Raw genomic sequence first — 19,104 nt, forward strand, 5'->3', positions numbered from 1 at the left:
AGAGTCTGTTGTGTTTACCCTTCACAAGAATAGACCGTAACATATTTTTTTGTTATATTTTTGCTAGGAAAGCTCTGCACAAATTCCTTCCCTCAAATTCTCTGTATATAATCACGCCGCAATTTTACGCTCCCGCTCAATAACGAGTCATAAAAGGCATCCATTTCCATCGGCTTGTTTAATCGAATATCTGAGATACTTTCAATGAAATTGTTACTCAAGTATCGGACTGTAATTGTGAATGATTGTTATGGACGACGACGACTGATAAGGGACTGTATTTTTAATGCTAAACAAAGAAAAAACGGCAAACTCGTTGCAGTTCGTGGCGGACAAAACCGAACTGTACAAATTACAAAGCAACCCATATCCCTAGTCCCGCGCGGTTCGGACACAGGGCTCCCGCGCTTACATAAGGGAAAAATGCAAAATCAACATATGTAAATCGTTCAAAACACCCCCACCCGTTACGTGATCCGGGGTGAAACGTCACTATCTAACACAGTTCAATATCACTAGCAATAACGTAACTATCGTCTTAGCTGTTCGGTCATAACAGTGTCACTGTTCCTGGCTTGCTTCCAGGAGCGCTAGCTTCCCAACAGGTCGGATCAATGTTCCTTTCGTAGTTGCGACTTCCGCAGATCGCACAAGACCATCAGGACTAGCAATCGGTGCCAGAACTCGTCCCAAGCGCCACTTGCCTCTGGGTACATCTCTCTCCACGATCAACACAAGGTCGCCGCGGCGAAGATTGCGCTGTATCGCACGCCACTTGCCGCGCTGGACCAGGTGTGGCACGTACTCTCTTCTCCACCGGCGCCAAAACTGATCGGCCAAGTACTGACTGTGGCGCCATCGACGACGAAGTGACATATCTCTCTCGCTGAATTCACCGGGCGCGGAATTTGTACTCGCACATCCATGAAGGAAGTGGTTTGGCGTTAGCACACTCACATCAGTAGGAGATGACACACTTCCCCCCGTACACCAGTGGACGCGAGTTCAGTATAGACTCTGCCTCGGCGAGAACAGTGCGGAAGACTTCATCTACTGTAAGGACGTTTCCTAACATCACTCTCATCGTGCGCTTGGTAGACTTCACCAACGCTTCCCAGGCTCCACCGAACCAAGGCCCATCAGGCGGATTGAAGTCCCACTTGACACCGTGCGCACTGAGCTCATCTGCGATTCGTTCTTGACTCAACTCTTGGAGTGCATCCCTCAACTCTCGCTCAGCTCCTACAAAGTTCGAACCATTGTCACTCATAATCCTAACAGGATTACCTCGGCGGGCGCGAAAGCGACGCAAAGCCATAATGAAGGAATCTGTATCGAGGCTATGCGCGGTCTCTAGATGCACGGCGCGCATGTGCAGGCACGTAAATAGGCACACGTAACGCTTCTCCACGCGATTTCGACCAACACGAACTTGAAACGGCCCCGCGTAGTCTAAGCCTACATGCTTGAACGGCGTGCTGACACCAGCAAGACGAACGGCTGGAAGGTCACTCATCTTCTGGGTCATCGGCTGGACGCGACGGCGATGGCACAGTGGGCACTTAATGGTGCACTCCTTCACTTCTGCCCGCCCACGCAGTATCCAGAATCCCTCGCGTAGGTGGTTGAAGACATGCTCCACTCCAACATGGCGAAGCTTCTGATGGTACTCGGTGACTATCAGGCGTGTGACGTCCTGTCCGTGGTCGAGGATTATCGGGTGCTTCGTTTCCCATGGTATGTCGGCCCGGTCTATCCTCCCTCCGACGCGGAGAACTCCATCTACAAGCTGTGGGTCGAGGTTTGCAATGCGACTTGCTCGAGGAACTGGCTGTCCCTTCTCCAACGACTCAATTTCTCTGGTGAACCTGTCTCTCTGTGCGCACTTGATCCAGTACAGCTCCTCTGTCTTCAACTCTTCAATGCTTAGTGCTCCGACTTGGGCTTATCTCGGTTGCGGAGGTTATACAGGAAACGCAGGATCCAGGCCGTAACTCGGCGCAGCTTTAACCAACTGGAAAACGCAGCCGGGTCGATCAAAGGGGCGTCTGCTTCTTGCTGCACTCTCAGGGCCTTCTTTCGCATCTCAGACTTTTCCGACGGCTGTGCAGTGGTTTGAACGTCATCTATCGGCCAAGCGTGCACTGGTAACCTCAGGAACTCCGGTCCTTCAATCCAAGTTGTGTGGGCTTGTATGTCGCCTGCGGAGGCTCCTCTTGTTGCCACATCGGCGATGTTCATCTCCGTTCGTACGTGGTGCCACTGGATGGGGTCACTCTCTGTCAAGATCTCAGCTACACGGTTGGCGACAAACGGCTTGAAATTCCTCGGCTCGCCACGAATCCACCACAGTGCGGTAGTGGAGTCCGAAAGGTAGATCACCTCTCGCATACTCAAACTGAGCTGTACACAAGCGGCCTTGGCGAGTCGTACGGCTAGCTGACATGCCATTAGCTCCCCTCTCGGGATTGAGATCGGCTTCAACGGCATGAGGCGCGTTTTTGCGATGACTAGATGACACGTGACTTCCCCGACTGTCGACGTTGCACGTAGGCGACTGCGGCGCATGCTTCATCGCAAAACACTACTAACTGCTTCTTCCTTAACCTACTGGGCTGACGGTAAATGTAGCGTGGGACAACAAAGGACTTTAGGGTAACCATCTCCGCCTCCCACTTGCTCCACTCTAAGCGCAGATCTGACGGTAGTAACTCACCCCAGTCTATGCCACGTGACCATGTACGCTGCAACATGACTTTGGCGCGAACCACGTATGGACTTGCCCATCCTAACGGGTCATACAATCCCGCTAGTTTCTTGAGGACACCCCGTTTTGTTTCTTCTGCGGGGGGTCTTTCGACGTGTGCAAATGCAAAGCCGAGGGTGTCTGACTGAGGATCCCATCGCACCCCAAGCGCTCGACCTTGCGGCAGCTCTCCCATCTCTAGGGCCTCGTTACGGACGGCTCGCTCTCTCTCCGGCACGGTAGCTAACACCTCGGCAGACGACGACATCCACTTACGCATGGGAAATCCCCCATCAGCCATAAGTGCGGTAACATCCTCGCGCAGCTTTACAGCTTCTCCGACATCCTCACAGGACGTGTATAAGTCATCAACGAATATCTCGCGCTTGACTACGGCGGCGGCGTCTGGCCATTGCTCTTTGTTGTCTTCAGCTGTACGCTGGACGGCAAAGTTCGCTTCACATGGCGACGACTTATCTCCGAACACGAGGCAATTCATCTCATAAACATCAGGCGGCTTGTCCGTCTCTAGATCTCGCCAAAGATAGCGGTGGTACTTGCGGTCCTCTGTACGCAAGCGCACATGACAAAACATGTCTGACACATCACCCGCGAGCGCTACAGGTCGTTCACGGAAACGCATCAAAACGCCTGGTAGATCGTTATGTAGACTAGGCCCTGCTTCTAGACAGTCGTTGAGACAGATCCCATCGTGCACTGCGGCTGAATCAAACACGACTCTTGGAAGAGGCTTGTGTGGCGACAACACCGGGTGATGGGGTAGCAGCCATTGCTCTGTATCCTCCACCCGTTCCTCATCTGAGAGCTTGCGGGCAAACCCCTTCTCGACGTACGCGCTGATCGCTTTCTTATACCCTTGCGCCAGCTCCGGGTCTTTCTGCAGGCGACGCTCCACTGACTCTAGGCGACCCAAAGCTGTGGCGTAGTTGTTAGGTAATGGAGGTCGGTCAGGTTTCCACAAAAGCGCTAACTCGTAACCTGAATCCACTAGTCGGCATGACTTATCCAAGGCATCCAAGGCTCTCTGTTCGCTGCGGCTGTATGGTGGTGATTCTTCGACGCGGACGCCAAACGTGTCTACTTCCCAGAACATGCGCAGGTTGTGATTTGTGTCGTCTTCGGCTTTTGACACGTGTGCGCGGAGTATGCGCTTTCCCCCACCCTCGGAGTCTGAGACTGGGCCCGCGATAACCCACCCCAGCGGTGTCTTCTCAGCATACGGTTCTGTGACCCCACCCCTCCTGACTTCCAATGGGGCCATTAAGGCTGCTGTGTCGAGGCCTAACAAAACATCAACCGTCCCGTTGCCCGTGTTCTCTACTGGGACATCACACAAATGCGCATAGCGTCGCTTGACCTCTGACCAATCAATAGCACTGACAGGAGCACAGATGCTTTTTAATGTCCACGCGCTCACAGTTCCTTTAACCGCAGATGATGCAAATGGTAGATGCACGCGCTCTGACTTGACCGTGGTACTAACCCCCCCTACTGTGTCAACGGTTAGGTTTTGCCTAGGACCTGATATCCCAGGTTGCTTTGCAAACCCAGTTCTTACAAGGGTAGTTTCGCTGCCTGAATCCAAAAGTACTAATCCCATAACTACTTGGCCAGAGTCACTGGTAAATGGTACTGCAACAGTTTTGAGCGCGACTTTATTGACACTTGGCGTGCTGGCTTGCGCTTTCCCGCAATGAACCTCTTTATCCCCTGGAGGAAGTTCAACAGTTAAGGGCTCTCTAGGTGGTTGTTTGGGAGCAAAGGAATGCAAAAGGTAATGATGACCTCTGTCACAACCATCAACTCCGCATTTCTGGGATCTACTGCACGAACGTCGCTGATGTCCCCCCCTGAGACAGCCAAAACAGACTCTTTTCTCCTTAACCATCTCCCAGCGCTTGTCTACCGTTGCTGGTAAAAGGGTTGGGCATTTTGACTCGGAGTGATCCTTTTCACATAGGGCACTTTTTCGTTGGTGCTTCTCACCAACGTGCATGGTTTGGTACCTCTGGTGTCGCCTTTGTTGGGACACACCTTTAGCTGCGGGCACGCTTTTAGCTGTGGGCTGTTCATTATAGCGCTCGCGCATGCGCAGTGTCTTTGACCGTGTCTGCGCCCACTCAGCTAACCCCTTTAGATCCTCTTGCACCTGCCCCCTCTCTACTTGCCGCACCCACTCATCCCTTTCTTCAGCAGGCAGTTTGCGCACTAACTGGGTGCAAAGTGGCAGACTCTTTAGCTCATGTTGAAATGTAGGGTTATCTAGCGCAAACACTGCGGCCTGCAAGGCGTCTGCAAACCCCTCAAACCCCGTGCGGTCATCACTCCTAACAGCAGGCCAGTCTGTGATTCGGTTTAAATGGGCCTCTATCACATCCCTCGGGTCCCCAAATCTTCCCTCTAACAACTTGACAGACTTCTCATAATCCCCAGGACCCCCGGTTAGACCCGAAATCACAATTTTGACATTGTCAGCGAGGGAGTTGTTCAAATGTGCGAGCTTCACAGGCTCACTCAGCGTTTTATTGTCATGCACAAGGGACTTGAAAATACCCCAAAAATATGGCCAGTTTTCCCGATTTCCTTTGAAAAGTGGGACCTGAACTCCCTTCAAACCGCTTCTATTACTATTTCCCATGACATCGCTACTGTTAGCAGGCTCTGAACTAGCGGCTTCACTGAAATAATCTACAACTTCTCCCATAATCTCACTTACGGCTTCCTCTAGGTCTTGTAACCAGTCCCCGTCCGCTTCTATGTGTTCCGGATCGAGCTCCTCTAGCTCAGCAGTTAATTCACGTGCTTTACCCCTTACCTCATCAAGGTTGTTTGCGAACTGCCTCACTTTTGACTTGTTTTTCTTGTCGGGGAGCAATTCTTTGATCTTGTTTATGTTCCTCGTGCAATTGGACCTGACGACTTTTCTCTTCGCTCTCGGCAATTATCCACATTCGACCGGGTTTCTGGCATTCTGGCTACTCCAATATTCTTCAATACATCCGGCTCGGAAGGACCAACTTGTTATGGACGACGACGACTGATAAGGGACTGTATTTTTAATGCTAAACGAAGAAAAAACGGCAAACTCGTTGTAGTTCGTGGCGGACAAAACCGAACTGTACAAATTACAAAGCAGCCCATATCCCTAGTCCCGCGCGGTTCGGACACAGGGCTCCCGCGCTTACATAAGGGAAAAATGCAAAATCAACATATGTAAATCGTTCAAAACAATGATTATTTCGACATTTTCTTCCAAATAGGCCTTTTTGTTTTCAGATGTAAACAGTAACAATGAAGTTATCCTGGGTACCAGAGCCTCCAGACTTCTCTCGTCCAGTGACGCACAACCAAAATGCCGGCTTCGCTCGTCACGGCATTTTGGCTGTGCGTCACTGGACGAGAGAAGTCTGGAGGCTCTGGTACCCAGGGTACAATGGAGTATGGCTGGTTGACATTATTTAACCAGTGCGTACTGCTGTACTCGTGAGCTCGTTATTCAAGTTAGCAAGGATTTAAAAAGATGTCCCTCAAATGCTGCCCGTTTACGTAGCGAAGACCTGACACGCATTCGCGAGTGTAGCAAGAATTTCATAAGCTGTGATGCGCTGTGATGGATATAAATATTGCAGATCCTAAGTAGTACTGAAGACGTTATTTCGGTTACCTAGAGGGAATGCGGGGAGGGGGGGGGGGGGGGGGGGTGGGTTGCTCGTGGTCTAGCCACTAAGAAACCACAAAGGGCTGGGGAGATGAGGAATAGACCCCGCGCGACTGGGGAGAAGGGTGAAGCCTCGACCCCGTCTCTTCTTTCCCAACTCTTTGAGCTTGCTGCGTGCTCTAGCGTACTAGCATTAGTCGATATCCATATTTATCATTTTAGTGCGTTTTTTTATCAATCTGTCGCTTGAGGCAATCTGTTGCTTGCCTGTTTATTGGATACTTCACGGCACACCCACGTTTTCGAGTGCTCTCTTCACGACCCCTGGCGCAACCCATTCTTCAAGTACAGGTGTCTGGGCCGGTGATAAAAATACTCACCATGTCTTCATCTGTGCGAAGCTGCGGCTTAACGCGCGATCTGGAAATGCTGTTATCCAAAGGGTTGAGTTGTCGCGTGTGCGAATTTATGATAAAGATGTTTAATAACGAAAGCATCAATATCGATCCCAGATCTCTGGACGATTTAGCGCTTAGTGTTTTGAAGGAATTCCCTGAAAATAATGCATTGGAGATTTTAAACCAGTTCAGTCGGAGTAATCTTGCTAACGTGAACAATAAAAGCGCGTTCTTGTGCGGAATAATGAGAAGTTATCGCGAGAAAATGAAGCTTGGAGGCCTCTCTCAGGTTTTAACACCAGAGCCAGCTAAGATAAGCGAACTGCTATCAAGGGGGATTTACAGCAGAGAATGTACTCCGCGACAGAGAAAGTATCGGCGAACCGCAGCAAGATTTGGTGAAAGAGGCTTTCCAACTACTTGGACTGAGGTAAGAGAGCGGGTAACAACAAAAATCCACAAATAATTAATGGATCTTAATTTATATAGGGTCAAGATCGAATTGTCCGGTCAAGCAAGGCCGTCAATTTTAATATTCCCTAGACATGAGTTATGGGTTCAGGCGTGAGGTGTCAGATTAGATATCAAATATTTGATTATCTGATTAGAGGTCATAGCAATTCAATTGGATATCTGTTTTATCGGTTTTCCTTTAGAATAACGTTAGCACCAGTGGGGGTATCTCCCCAAATAAAGTCTGTTTAGAAAGCAGAAAAGATTCGTTTTAAATATGGCAAGACTGCTGCTAAGAGCCCTTTTTTGATCTCCCGAGCTTCATTTGCAGACAAAATTGAGTAAGGGGTCTCTAAAGTGTGATAATCTGATAAACAGATCTTGTATCGACGTTTCCCATGTGCTACGACTGTGCAACCTTCACCCTCTCCTAGGCAAATCTTAGTTACGCGCCGCCCTACAGTCTGACCTCCAGGACCAAATGAACAGCCATCGCAACCATTTCATTTCTACTAGAATAAGTACTATTACTTACTTAAATACTTACTTCTTCTTCGATTTTCAAATTTTCCAAGTTGACCCTTGAAAACACCCTCCCACTTCCCAATTGTTCTATTTTACTCCACCGCCATCCAATCCATCTCCCCTGTAAATTTGCCCCGACGAGGAAGTCTTAATTTGCAAGACCGTACGCAGGGGATGCGTTCGCATCCCCCAAAACGGCCGAAAGTCCTCTTAAGACAAAACTATAAAGCATAAGCGAATTTGATAAAAAAAAAAAAAAAAAAAAAAACAGGCATTCTACGTCACTCTGGTATGTCATGAATCTATAACTTTTTTGGGGGCAAACCCGATAATAAACGTCACGTGGAGATACTGCATAAAAAAAAATATATCCCATTTTGTCCTGGGGTGGTCAGATTTTTATCAGAAAACTCACGCGCTCTCACCCCCCCCCCCCCCCTCCCCCGGAAAAATTAGGTCCACTTTTTCGAGCATGAAAATGCGCCGTGATTAGCCATTCTTATGTATCTGTATTTCAGGAATCAGGTACTGAAGTCTTTATTGGCAAGATCCCTCGCGACTGTCTCGAGGACGAGCTTATCCCTCTTCTCGAGAAATGCGGCGAGATCAGAGAGTTTCGACTCCAGATGGACCCAGCAACGGGCCTAAACAAGGGATTCGCATTTTGTACCTTCACTAAACAGACCAGTGCGTATCAGGCTATAACGACCCTCAACGACAAGGACATTCGCCCAGGAAGACGGCTTGCAATTTGCAAATCCAGGTCAAACAGTCGACTTTTTGTAAAGGGGATTCCTAAGAGAAAATCAAAAGAAGAAATATTTCAGGAATTTTCCAAAGTTACGACAGATCTCCAAGACGTAACTGTGTACCAGTCATGTGATCAGGGTAACCATGGTGATCTCAATAGGGGTTTCGTGTTTCTTGAGTATGCAAACTATATTGCAGCGGCCTCTGCTCTGCATCGCTTCACGGATGGCAAGGTTCGTATTTGGGGAAAGGTACTGGAGGCGGTCACGTGGGCAGAGGCTCGCGAGATCCCGGACGACGCCGTGATGTCAAAGGTAAATTACCTTTTTTCGATTCTGGCTCGAACTATTATAATTTAAAAAATTCGTGCACAACGCATTGGGGATGGGGGGGGGGGGGGGGGGGGGGGGTTTAGGGTCCGCAAAATCCAAAGCAATGAATAATGGTTAACGAATCGATGAAAGAAAATCGCACGCAAAAAATAAACAAAGAAAAAAAAATGTGCATCTCCTTTTTACTTTAAAGTATCTAATGGTCCATCTTTTAGTTGTATATGTTGCCTGGATGTGTGATGGACGATTACATGAAAACCTGGCTCAAACCGTAACAGTAATGACATTTTTCCACAGGTGAAGTCAATATACGTCCGCAACGTTCCACTTCCAATGAGCGAAACTCAACTCAAGGCGGTGTTTACCAAATATGGTCAAATCGAGAAAGTGAGGAAAATAAGGGACTACGGATTTGTGTACTTTGCCAAGAGGGAAAGTGCTGTTCAAGCTATTGACGGAATAAATAGGGCATACATTGATGGGTGCAAGTTAGAGGTCTCTCTAGCTATACCACAGAGCTCTCGGTAATAACTCAACGCATCATCCGAGTGTGAAGGTTTTAACCTTTTAAGACGTGGCCTCTTTGCAAATGTTATACCACTTGTTATCAGGGCCGTAGTAAAGGATAGGGCAATGGGGACACGTTCTCCCCCATTATTTTAATAAGAAAATGACCAGTAGGGGCGTGGCTGTGCTCTAGTATTTCGAGGCTTGCTACAGCTCTGGTTGACTATCAAGGTTGATAGATAATAAAAAATAATGTTGTCACAATAGAATGATTTGACTTATTGGCCTAACTGCCTGCCAAACAACTTAGTAACCCCGAGACCATCTGAAACCAAGCCTTACAGCAAGTGAACGGCCATTACGTAGAGATAAACAATACACATGTATTGGAAATACATTTATTTTAACATTTTTTTCACACATTCAACGAAGCACAAACATGTAATACATAATCACATTTTTTTTTACTGTCGAATCCGTTGTATCGCGACGCCGCATTTTTAAAACATCGATTTGTTTGTCTTTTGTGATTTTCTGTTCCGCCAGTCAATTTTAAGCCAATCAGATTCTTGCCACCTCTCGCCTAGTGCAGTTGCCTGGCTTTCTGCCGCGATACTGTCTGGTTTTCGTCCAGAGGAAAGCCGGGGAAGTGCACAAAGCGAGACACTGATTGGCTCAGAATGGTTTTACTGACGGAACAGAAAACCCAAACAAATCGTGTTTTGAAAACGCGGGTCGCGATACAACGGATTCGACAGTGCAGCCATGGGTAAACACCGTTATCTCACGTCCCGTTTCAAAATTAAATGCTTCTAAATAAACATAAAATTATCGGGTAATGCCTGCCTTTGCAATAAGCGTTTGACAAGATTTGGGGGACAGAAAGTGTGAGACAAAATGAAGGTTGAATAGAGAAAACGCGTAAAAGGGAAATGCAGGGCAAAGTTTTGTACAGCAGCAAGCTTTAGCCGAAAAAAAAAAAAAAAAAAACTCCCTCTTGAAACTCCCCTTCCAGTAGATGACATGGACTGTGTTTCATAACCTTAAAAAACTCTTGTCAACCACGCCTCTGTTCTTGTTTTCATTCAATATCAGTAGACAAATTAATGCTAAAAAATGTCGAAACGACCAACTACAAATAAAGAAGTTTACCTCACTTCAAATATATATATATATATATATACACATGGAAGCTTTTCCCTAAAAAGACAAAATGGCAGTGGTAGGGACATTGTTCTTGTAGAAAACATTTTTATTCCCAACTAGTCCAATTTATGCGAGTTCTAAGGTAATGTGCTGTACATGTTGTGTTCATGGTTTGAGGAGAGGTAAGTGGGTTGACTCGCACAATGCATCAATTTCTGTTGGCTTATTCAAGCAAAGAAGACATTTTCAATCAAACATTGTTAATCAAGACCGAACAAATTTTGGATGTTTTTTTTTTAAATTTCTTGAAAAAAGAAACAAAAGCAAAGGGTTTGTTGCTCGACAATCTTCGGTAAGAATTGTCGAATACCGTCTTCAGATGGCTGTGAAATGATATTTCATTACAATTTACTCACCTTGAGAAGGGCATCTAGTAGAGTGAATTTAAGTATTTAGTGATTCATAAGCACTTGCACGCTGAGGAGTGAAATGGTTGAAATTGTCGAGGAATAACCATCCAGGTTTACAGAGATAAATTACCTTTGATCTAGCAGATAAATACAATATTTTCAAATGTTCTTTCTTATACAAAGCGGATGGAAACAATCGAAGCCTTCTAGCTGCTCTGGGTTTTATTATACCTTTTACTGTCGAAACCGATTTGTTTTGGTTTTCTGTTCCGTCAGTAAAACCATTCTGAGCCAATCTCTGTCTCGCTTTGTGGACTTCCCTGGCTATCCTCTGGACGAAAACCAGGCAACTGCACTAGGCGAGAGATGGCAAGAATCTGATTGGCTTAGAATAATTTGACTGGCGGAACAGAAAATCGCAAAAGACAAAAACAAATCTTGTTTTGAAAACGCGGGTCGCGATACAACGGTTTCCACAGTAATATACTTGGCTGATGCCAACTTGAGGACTTGATCTTACTCGTATGCCATATTTTCTTGCAATTTAACTGAAGTTTTCAACATTAAAAAGCACCAGATTTAACTCCGTTTGTTTGAATAACGGAAGCCAGAAAGCGGGTCAGCAGTTGAAAATTGTTGACGAGATCACAGGATATTGAATGTGGCAGTAATAAGTGGTTTACAAACGCCAGTCTTATTGAAGTCACATCCAGAGAAGTAGATATAACCCGACAAGCCATACGCATACACACATAATAAACAAGCAACTAGGTGCACCTAAAATCGGGATAGCCCACAACAAAAGGTATGTGCAAAACACACAACAGCATACACAACTTAACTCGGATCAACCTTTTTTAAGTGCAGCATAGAATGAACGAATCATCACACAAGCTACATCAAGGAACAACCTACAAAGCGAGCAATCTTTGATGATTTCCACCACGCAAGCTTCAACTAGGGATCATCTACGCAGTGAGCCATGCACCAACACACCGCAAGCTTTAACTAAGGCCATCTACGAAGTGAACCCTGCACTACACAAGCTGTACCTAGGGACCACGTGCACAGTGAGCCATGCACTAACACACTGCACCACACAATGTGTACCTAGGGACCACCTGCACAGTGAGCCATGCACTAACACACTGCACCACACAATGTGTACCTAGGGACCACCTGCAGTGAGCCATGCACTAACACACTGCACCACACAAGCTGTACCTAGGGACCACCTACACAGTGAGCCATGCACTAACACACTGCACCACACAAGCTGTACCTAGGGACCACCTACACAATGAGCCATGCACTAACACACTGCACCACACAATGTGTACCTAGGGACCACCTGCAGTGCGCCATGCACTAACACACTGCACCACACAAGCTGTACCTAGGGACCACCAGCACAGTGAGCCATGCACCAACACACTGCACCCCACAAGCTGTACCTAGGGACCACCTGCACAGTGAGCCATGCACTAACACACTGCACCACACAAGCTGTACCTAGGGACCACCAGCACAGTGAGCCATACACTAACACACTGCACCACACAAGCTGTACCTAGGGACCACCTGCACAGTGAGCCATGCACTTACACAATACATTGCACAAGCTATACCTAGGGAAGCGTCTGCAAAGTGAGCCATGCACCAACACACTGCACCACACAAGCTGTACCCAGGACCACCTGCACAGTGAGACATACATTAACACACTGCACCACACAAGCTGTACCTAGGGACCACCTGCACAGTGAGCCAGGCACTAACACACTGCACCACACAAGCTGTACCTAGGGACCACCTGCACTGTGAGCCATGAACTAACACACTGCACCACACAAGCTGTACCTAGGGACCACCTGCACAGTGAGCCATGCACTAACACACTGCACCACACAAGCTGTACCTAGGGACCACCAGCACAGTGAGCCATGTAGTAACACACCACACAAGCTGTACCTAGGGACCACCTGCACAGTGAGCCATGCACCAACACACTGCACCACACAAGCTGTACCTAGGGACCACCTGCACAGTGAGCCATGCACTAACACAATACATTGCACAAGCTATACCTAGGGAAGCGTCTGCAAAGTGAGCCATGCACCAACACACTGCACCACACAATCTGTACCTAGGGACCACCTATACAGGGAGCCATGCACTAACACACTGAACCAGTGAGTCAAGTACCAACACACAGTCCACACAAGCTATACTTAGGGACCATCTTCACAGTGAGCCATGCACTAACACAATACAACAGACAAGCTGTACCTACGGACCATAAGAAGTGCCATGGACTGAAAAATTTGCACAACACAAACCTTACCAATGGACTTCCTGTGAAGTTGCACTAACATACTGCATCACACAAGTTGATATCTCCATGCCCATAATCAGGCTGGTAAAGGGGAGTATGGATCACTTCTCACGGGCCGGGCAAAATGCCTTTTTCACGTTTTACGGAACGAAAAATGGCCTTTTAAATCGTTAAATCACGTTTCACGGACGTCAAAATGGACGATTTCCCGTTTCTAGTAGGGTGAAAAATGACCAAATCTCGTTTCACAAAAATACTCTTTACCACCCTGCATAATGGGTCATGAACAAACCATTTTACAACTTGCAAAAACATCTGAACTTTGAGAATAACCACAATTTCATAGCTTTTTAGTGCACACATTTGTAGAAAAATCCAAGCACCTTTCAGATGCAATATTTGAGCTTTTAAATACATAAACTTGGGGGTTTGTGAGCGTTTGAATCGTCAACGACTTTTGATGAATGATCTTATTTCAGTTAAAACACAACAAGCAGTCTAAAGACTGATAAAAGGCAAGGAAATGAGAACAAGATGCAACAGAAGGAACATCTTTCTTACTCCTCCTCGGCTATCAGTAAATATTTCCCCTTTTTGGCAAACGTATGGGCTTTTAGGCTCAAGCAATAACCCTAAAATAACCCTATATCCCGAAAAAATAACTGATGAAAATATGAACTGACAGGAATATCATTCGATTAAATTGTAATACTTACCATTTACTTACCTCTACGGATTGAGGATAGTTGAGATAGTTTTGGGGTAATTTTCATTCAATTTTCACAAACAATTTCACAAATTTAGACAGACAGACATTTTGAGCAGATGAATACACGAGATTTTGGGAATGTTTTATTTGTATACAGAGTTATACTCAAGGAGTTCTGAATGATACTATGAATTTTACGGAAGTTCTTTATTCCTATTACTTGAAGATTTGGGAAGTTTTGGGTTGGAGAAATCTATTTACAAGGGTCCAGATGCTATGATATGAAGTGTTTATTGGTATTTTTTTCCTGCATATTTTTCGGATAGTGAACCAAGTGAGGCGAATCTTCTACCAGCCAATCTTCATTGAGCAGTTTTACCATGAACAAGACTTCAAAATAATCAGGAAAGTCAGTTGTTTAAGAAGGCTTGGAAGACGTACTGACCATCTTTGGACCCTCGCTACAAAGTCTAACATTTTCAATGACGTGATGATAAATTCCTTGACACCTTGCTTGTAATAAAATATCTATAAACAACGTTTGGTCGTGGCCAAACTACAATTGACACAAACTTCCAACTAAAATGTCAAAATGATATAATAAAACATGTCCAAATAGACTATCTAAAAGCAAATCCTTTGGGATATGCATGTCACTCCAAGAGTTTTTCTATCAGGTCAATTCCAAAATCAATCCAATCAAGGCCAATTGTAGTCCAATATCAAATCCAATCTTTGACAGTAAAAACACATTTTCCATTTGTCTAAAATGGCAGCCAATCTGATAAGAAATCAGAGCCAAATGGCCTACCATTCAGAGCCATAGCTGTCTTGATACCACTCCTGGCCCTGGTCGCTGTAGCTGCTATACTGTGGCTGCTGTGAGATAGGTTGACTTCCCCATCCGCCGCCGCCCTGGTAGTCCTGCTGCCCCTCAGCCATAAACCTCTTCTTGGGTTCGGGGTACCCTACAACACCCTGTGGATTATCCGCACCATACTTTCTTTTCCCAGGGGTGGTACCACCACGACCGCCCCGACCACCAAAATCTCCCCCACCACGCCCTCTGGGAGGGCCACTACGGCCTCTAGGTGCCCCTCTAGGGGGTCCGCCACGAGAGCCGCCTCTACCTCCTCTGGGGCCACCACGTGGGGGACCACCACCGTAGTAATCATCATAACCGCCACCATAGTAACTGTCATAGTGGTCATAGCTACCACCGCCATAACCATAGTCATCTCTGTAACCACCACTGTAGCCTTCATACCCACCTCCTTGACCGTACCCACCATCATAGCCACGAGGGCCACCTCCCCGGGGACCACCACGCCCACCTCTACCACGACCCTCATACCCTCCACCTGGACCACCCCGGCCACCACGCCGGGAATTCAGGGACCCAAAACCTGATTGACCACGCTGTCGGTCCTTGTTCCCTGGCTGTGGCTTTGCAAGAGAAGCCTCAATCTTCAGGCCATCCATTTCTTTGCCGTCGGTTTCCTCTATGGCTTTGAGAGCATGGTCACGCTCTGTGAAGTGAACAAAGGCGTAGTCTTTTAGCTTCTTAACCCGGTCGACTGCTCCATACTGACTATATTCTTCCTTGAGCTTCTCCTCTGTGATGCTTGGGCTTAGATTCCTCAGGTATACAACCTTCACCTGAAATTCACACAAAATGAGCTTTTAGGAGAACACTAATGAAGACAGTAAAGCTCCCCCTACTTATGAAAGGCATCAGATGGAAATGCTGAGAGTTGTAGGCAGTAGTGTATTACAGTAGCAGTCAGGCAATTGCACACCTCAAACAGTACAAACAAATTTGTCCTCTAAAGGAAGTACTAAGATAACCAATATGACAGGCAAAATTTTTCTTCAAAATGCCTACTTTATTAGGAAGATTGCAGGTCAAAACTGCACTGTTTTTTATTGTTATTGTTAATCAATGAAAATACAATGGTTTATTCGCAAGAAAACTTCAAAATATCAATTTACTAATAAAGTCTGATATGTTATTAAAGCCACATTGTCACCAGTTTACTTCTGGTCGATTACGTAACAATCTCTGATGATTTTTAACGAAAAACGCGAAAAATGTTTCAAAATATTGAAAACAGTGTGTCTATTGCAAGTTTCTTCGAGGATGTGATTGATAATTTAGAGCGGATGGCATGTTAAATATCTCAGATTCTAATAGATTCTTTTGTCTTTTAACTGTTGAGGTTTCGTCGGACCTCCGGAAGTGAACTGGTGACAATGCGGCTTCAACACTATTTGATTAAATATATTGGTTACTCACTTGAATTAGAAAATGGAAATGAATAGAAATGTGTGACTCAGAATTGAGAGGTAGCATTAAATAGCAGAGTGATTGGCCTTTAAAAAAAGACTTAAAAGCTGGTTCCAATCATGGGCTAAGAAAATACAGTTACCTGATCACCACTTATCACCAAAAAGGTAACCTAGCCGCTCTTACCTTTTTCATCGCATCATCATCTGGCTCCTCTTGAGGGTCAGCCCAATCTACAGTCACCACAATGTTCCCCCAAACCTTGATCCTACCACTGGCCAGGCGTCGACGGGCCAATGAGGCTGCTTGGTGGGACTCGTACTCCAGAAAGGCAAATCCCCGGTTTTTACCTTTCTGATCAGCTGAGAGATATACGATAACATCATCTAAACCTGGAGAGATGACAAAACAATAATTATTTGAGACGTGATGACCTGAATTTGACTGGGAGATTACTGTCTATGCCCTTTTCTCTATACACACAATTTCATGGATTTGGGAAATATAGTGTTCACCCAACATACACACTCTAGAATAAAACCTTTAAAGATCAATCAAAATTGGCATTTCTGAGGAGTGACAGAAAGTTAGTTTAATTCATTTGGTTAGAATTTGGTCAAGGGAATTAAAGTTTTTAATTCCAGGCAGTTCCAGGTATTTTGGTTATTAATGGTGAAAAGTAGGTCCAAATCCAAAAGAAATTTAAAATTATTAAAAAGGGGATTTCAAATGAGTTCAAATGATCAACAAAGTCCTTGTGTATTTACCATTTGTCACTTTGCTAAACTCCTCTAAAATCTCCTGTTTAGACTTTGTCTTTGGGATTGATCCAACAAACAAACGGCTGTTGGCAACAGAGATACAAACACCAAGCCTCTTCCCAGGCCGAATCTCCTTATTATCTAGCTTCTTGACTGCATTCTGCGCCTCATCTTTGTTTGAGAAAGTGCAGAATGCAAACCCCTTGGTGAGCCCAGAGATAGGGTCGATCATCAGACGGAAATCGTAGATGTGGCCACATTCCTCAAACACAGGAATAAGCTCGTCTTCGAAGCAGTCACGTGGAACTTTGCCAATGAAGACTTGAGAGCACACTTTCTGTTTGTTACAGATGATACTTTGGTTAGTAAAAAGGTGTTGACTTTTAACCAAAAAACATAGAACACAAAGGAGTAACTGTATGAAAGCAGTTGTATATTCTCACAATACTATAATTATTAACAAGCAGTGCATCCCTTTAGTATACCTGTCAACTCTCACACATTAGGGAGTATCAAGATTTTGGACCCCTTTTCCCACTCTTCCGCATAAAGCACCAAATTTCCCGGCTTATAGCAATTTTTATCGCTTCGGAAAAATTATTCTATAGAAAATCGTCATGGGTAAAACAATAATTCCCTTGAAAAGCGCAATTATATTACACACTCATGAGATCTATAAGTGGATTTGTTCGCGAGAGCCCTCTATACGGCAAACACCTGCAAGGTTATACCAGCCCCTGCCCCCCAAAAATCCCAAGCCTTGATATTTTCAGAGGTTGACAGTTACGCTTTAGGCACCAGCAAAAATCTTATAAAAATCTTCACTAGATGGAGCTGGGGTCATATTAAATAAAAGCGATAGAATTCAAACAAACACATACAATGAAACCCTGTGAATTTGAACTCTCAAGGGGAATGAAAAACAGTCTAAGTTGTCAGAGTAGAACTTACTCAAAGCTAGTATCTAGGGAATATAAAGGCAGTGTGAGTTTGAATTAGTGGGGAGTACAAGTTACTGTATTGGCTACAATCTTAACTGTATCATCATCATCAAATATATATGAGGTACTAATAAGAGCTTTTTTTCAGAACCAAATCACTAGTTTCTAGTTCTAGTTGTCAAAAGGGACAAAGTCCCCTCAGACATCACGTGCACAATCTCACAGTCCAGCGAATTAGCATAAGCTGCAGCTGTCTATTACTTGAGATAAATTTCAGATAACAAAACGCTGTGAAACATACTAAATAACCAATAAATTAAACCTTTAACTTTAGACTTAGGCATTAGGGGGACTATTTTATCGTTAGCTCAAAGTGGCATGATTTCATAGAGACTTTTTTGGTAAAAAGACGCTTTGACGATCCAAAAAGGACAGATTGACAGAGGAGAAAAGCAGTTTGGTGTTGAACCGTCGTTACTGTACCTCTGAACCTGTGCCTGGCGGTTTGCCTTCCCAGCCAGGGGGAGGGCCACCGTACTTTCTCTGTCCTGTAGTGATATCTAAGGTGTATCCTGTTCTGTCTAGTAGTGCTTTTATCTTCGCCTCATCGGGCCCTTTCAAACCGGCTGTCGGGTCCTGTCCATCGCGTCGCATTCGATTCTTCTCCCGATATGTCTTCATAACTCCGCACAGAAACGCGCTTTTATTCTGGACATGGGATAAATCGCTGCTGGCAAACTGGTTTAGAACTTCTAAGGCCCCTTCTTCGTTGAATTCGCGCAGTGCATCTAATGCACGATCGTCGAGTTCCTCTGGGGCAAGCGATCCAGAGCTAAAAATCTCGCCAACGCGTTGGGCGACTTTTAGACTAACGCCGATGTTTACGAGTTGTTTCGCCTCTTCAGTTAGCGGTGTTTCTTGAGCCATGTTGATATACACTAGATACAATTACTATGATTAAGTATTCCGCTTTTTAAGCGGCTAAATTGCGATCAGGAGGAGTAAAATATAGTCTTTTTTGTAGAGAGTTGTAGCAACAACGGATGAGATCTGACAGCAACTTTGGAAAGAACCTTTCATCCGCGTGTTTGTAAAATTATGAGGGGTGGTCCGCTATAAAGCCCA

At 45.5% G+C, this 19,104-nt stretch overlaps 4 protein-coding genes and 1 long non-coding RNA gene across 5 annotated transcripts; 1 reads left to right on the forward strand and 4 right to left on the reverse strand.

Moving 5' to 3' along the window:
- Positions 1-958: 958 nt before the first annotated feature.
- Positions 959-2,490, reverse strand: LOC116619332. Its single transcript, XM_048722103.1, has 2 exons — positions 2,016-2,490; positions 959-1,944 (listed from the first exon to the last, which is right to left on the reverse strand). Exons 1-2 carry the CDS (start codon positions 2,488-2,490, stop codon positions 959-961), a joined length of 1,461 nt encoding a protein of 486 aa, XP_048578060.1.
- A 20-nt stretch (positions 2,491-2,510) lies between these two features.
- Positions 2,511-5,471, reverse strand: LOC116619333. Its single transcript, XM_048722104.1, has one exon. The coding sequence runs from the start codon at positions 5,469-5,471 to the stop codon at positions 2,511-2,513; it is 2,961 nt and encodes a 986-aa protein (XP_048578061.1).
- Positions 5,472-6,659: 1,188 nt separating this feature from the next.
- LOC125559870 lies at positions 6,660-7,932 on the reverse strand. Its single transcript, XR_007306564.1, has 2 exons — positions 7,824-7,932; positions 6,660-6,978 (listed from the first exon to the last, which is right to left on the reverse strand). It is a non-coding gene; the product is annotated as an uncharacterized LOC125559870 (long non-coding RNA).
- LOC5510339 (heterogeneous nuclear ribonucleoprotein R) lies at positions 6,807-9,656 on the forward strand. Its single transcript, XM_032379451.2, has 3 exons — positions 6,807-7,253; positions 8,320-8,865; positions 9,181-9,656. Exons 1-3 carry the CDS (start codon positions 6,807-6,809, stop codon positions 9,409-9,411), a joined length of 1,224 nt encoding a protein of 407 aa, XP_032235342.2. The 3' UTR covers positions 9,412-9,656.
- Positions 9,657-14,120: 4,464 nt separating this feature from the next.
- On the reverse strand, positions 14,121-19,074 carry LOC5510356 (heterogeneous nuclear ribonucleoprotein R). Its single transcript, XM_032379449.2, has 4 exons — positions 18,463-19,074; positions 17,045-17,375; positions 16,464-16,669; positions 14,121-15,649 (listed from the first exon to the last, which is right to left on the reverse strand). The coding sequence occupies exons 1-4, from the start codon at positions 18,904-18,906 to the stop codon at positions 14,798-14,800; spliced, it is 1,833 nt and encodes a 610-aa protein (XP_032235340.1). The 5' UTR covers positions 18,907-19,074; the 3' UTR covers positions 14,121-14,797.
- Positions 19,075-19,104: the final 30 nt, after the last annotated feature.

The sequence above is a fragment of the Nematostella vectensis genome, chromosome 14, assembly GCF_932526225.1.
Source record: "Nematostella vectensis chromosome 14, jaNemVect1.1, whole genome shotgun sequence".
In the NCBI taxonomy this organism is placed as follows: Eukaryota; Metazoa; Cnidaria; class Anthozoa; order Actiniaria; family Edwardsiidae; genus Nematostella; species Nematostella vectensis.

What these genes read in the sequence shown, in the direction of transcription:
- LOC5510356 (XM_032379449.2), bottom strand. Translation starts at nt 18,906, where the DNA reads ATGGCTCAAGAAACACCGCTAACTGAAGAGGCGAAACAACTCGTAAAC. An exon ending in CGCCAGGCACAGGTTCAGAG is followed by an intron (nt 17,376 to 18,462) that starts GTACAGTAACGA and finishes TGTAACAAACAG; the next exon opens with AAAGTGTGCTCTCAAGTCTT. An exon ending in ATGATGATGCGATGAAAAAG is followed by an intron (nt 15,650 to 16,463) that starts GTAAGAGCGGCT and finishes TGTGAATTTCAG; the next exon opens with GTGAAGGTTGTATACCTGAG.
- LOC116619333 (XM_048722104.1), bottom strand. Translation starts at nt 5,471, where the DNA reads ATGGGAGAAGTTGTAGATTATTTCAGTGAAGCCGCTAGTTCAGAGCCT.
- LOC5510339 (XM_032379451.2), top strand. Translation starts at nt 6,807, where the DNA reads ATGTCTTCATCTGTGCGAAGCTGCGGCTTAACGCGCGATCTGGAAATG. An exon ending in TTCCAACTACTTGGACTGAG is followed by an intron (nt 7,254 to 8,319) that starts GTAAGAGAGCGG and finishes TCTGTATTTCAG; the next exon opens with GAATCAGGTACTGAAGTCTT. An exon ending in ACGACGCCGTGATGTCAAAG is followed by an intron (nt 8,866 to 9,180) that starts GTAAATTACCTT and finishes ATTTTTCCACAG; the next exon opens with GTGAAGTCAATATACGTCCG.
- LOC116619332 (XM_048722103.1), bottom strand. Translation starts at nt 2,490, where the DNA reads ATGCCGTTGAAGCCGATCTCAATCCCGAGAGGGGAGCTAATGGCATGT. An exon ending in CGACCCGGCTGCGTTTTCCA is followed by an intron (nt 1,945 to 2,015) that starts GTTGGTTAAAGC and finishes AACCGAGATAAG; the next exon opens with CCCAAGTCGGAGCACTAAGC.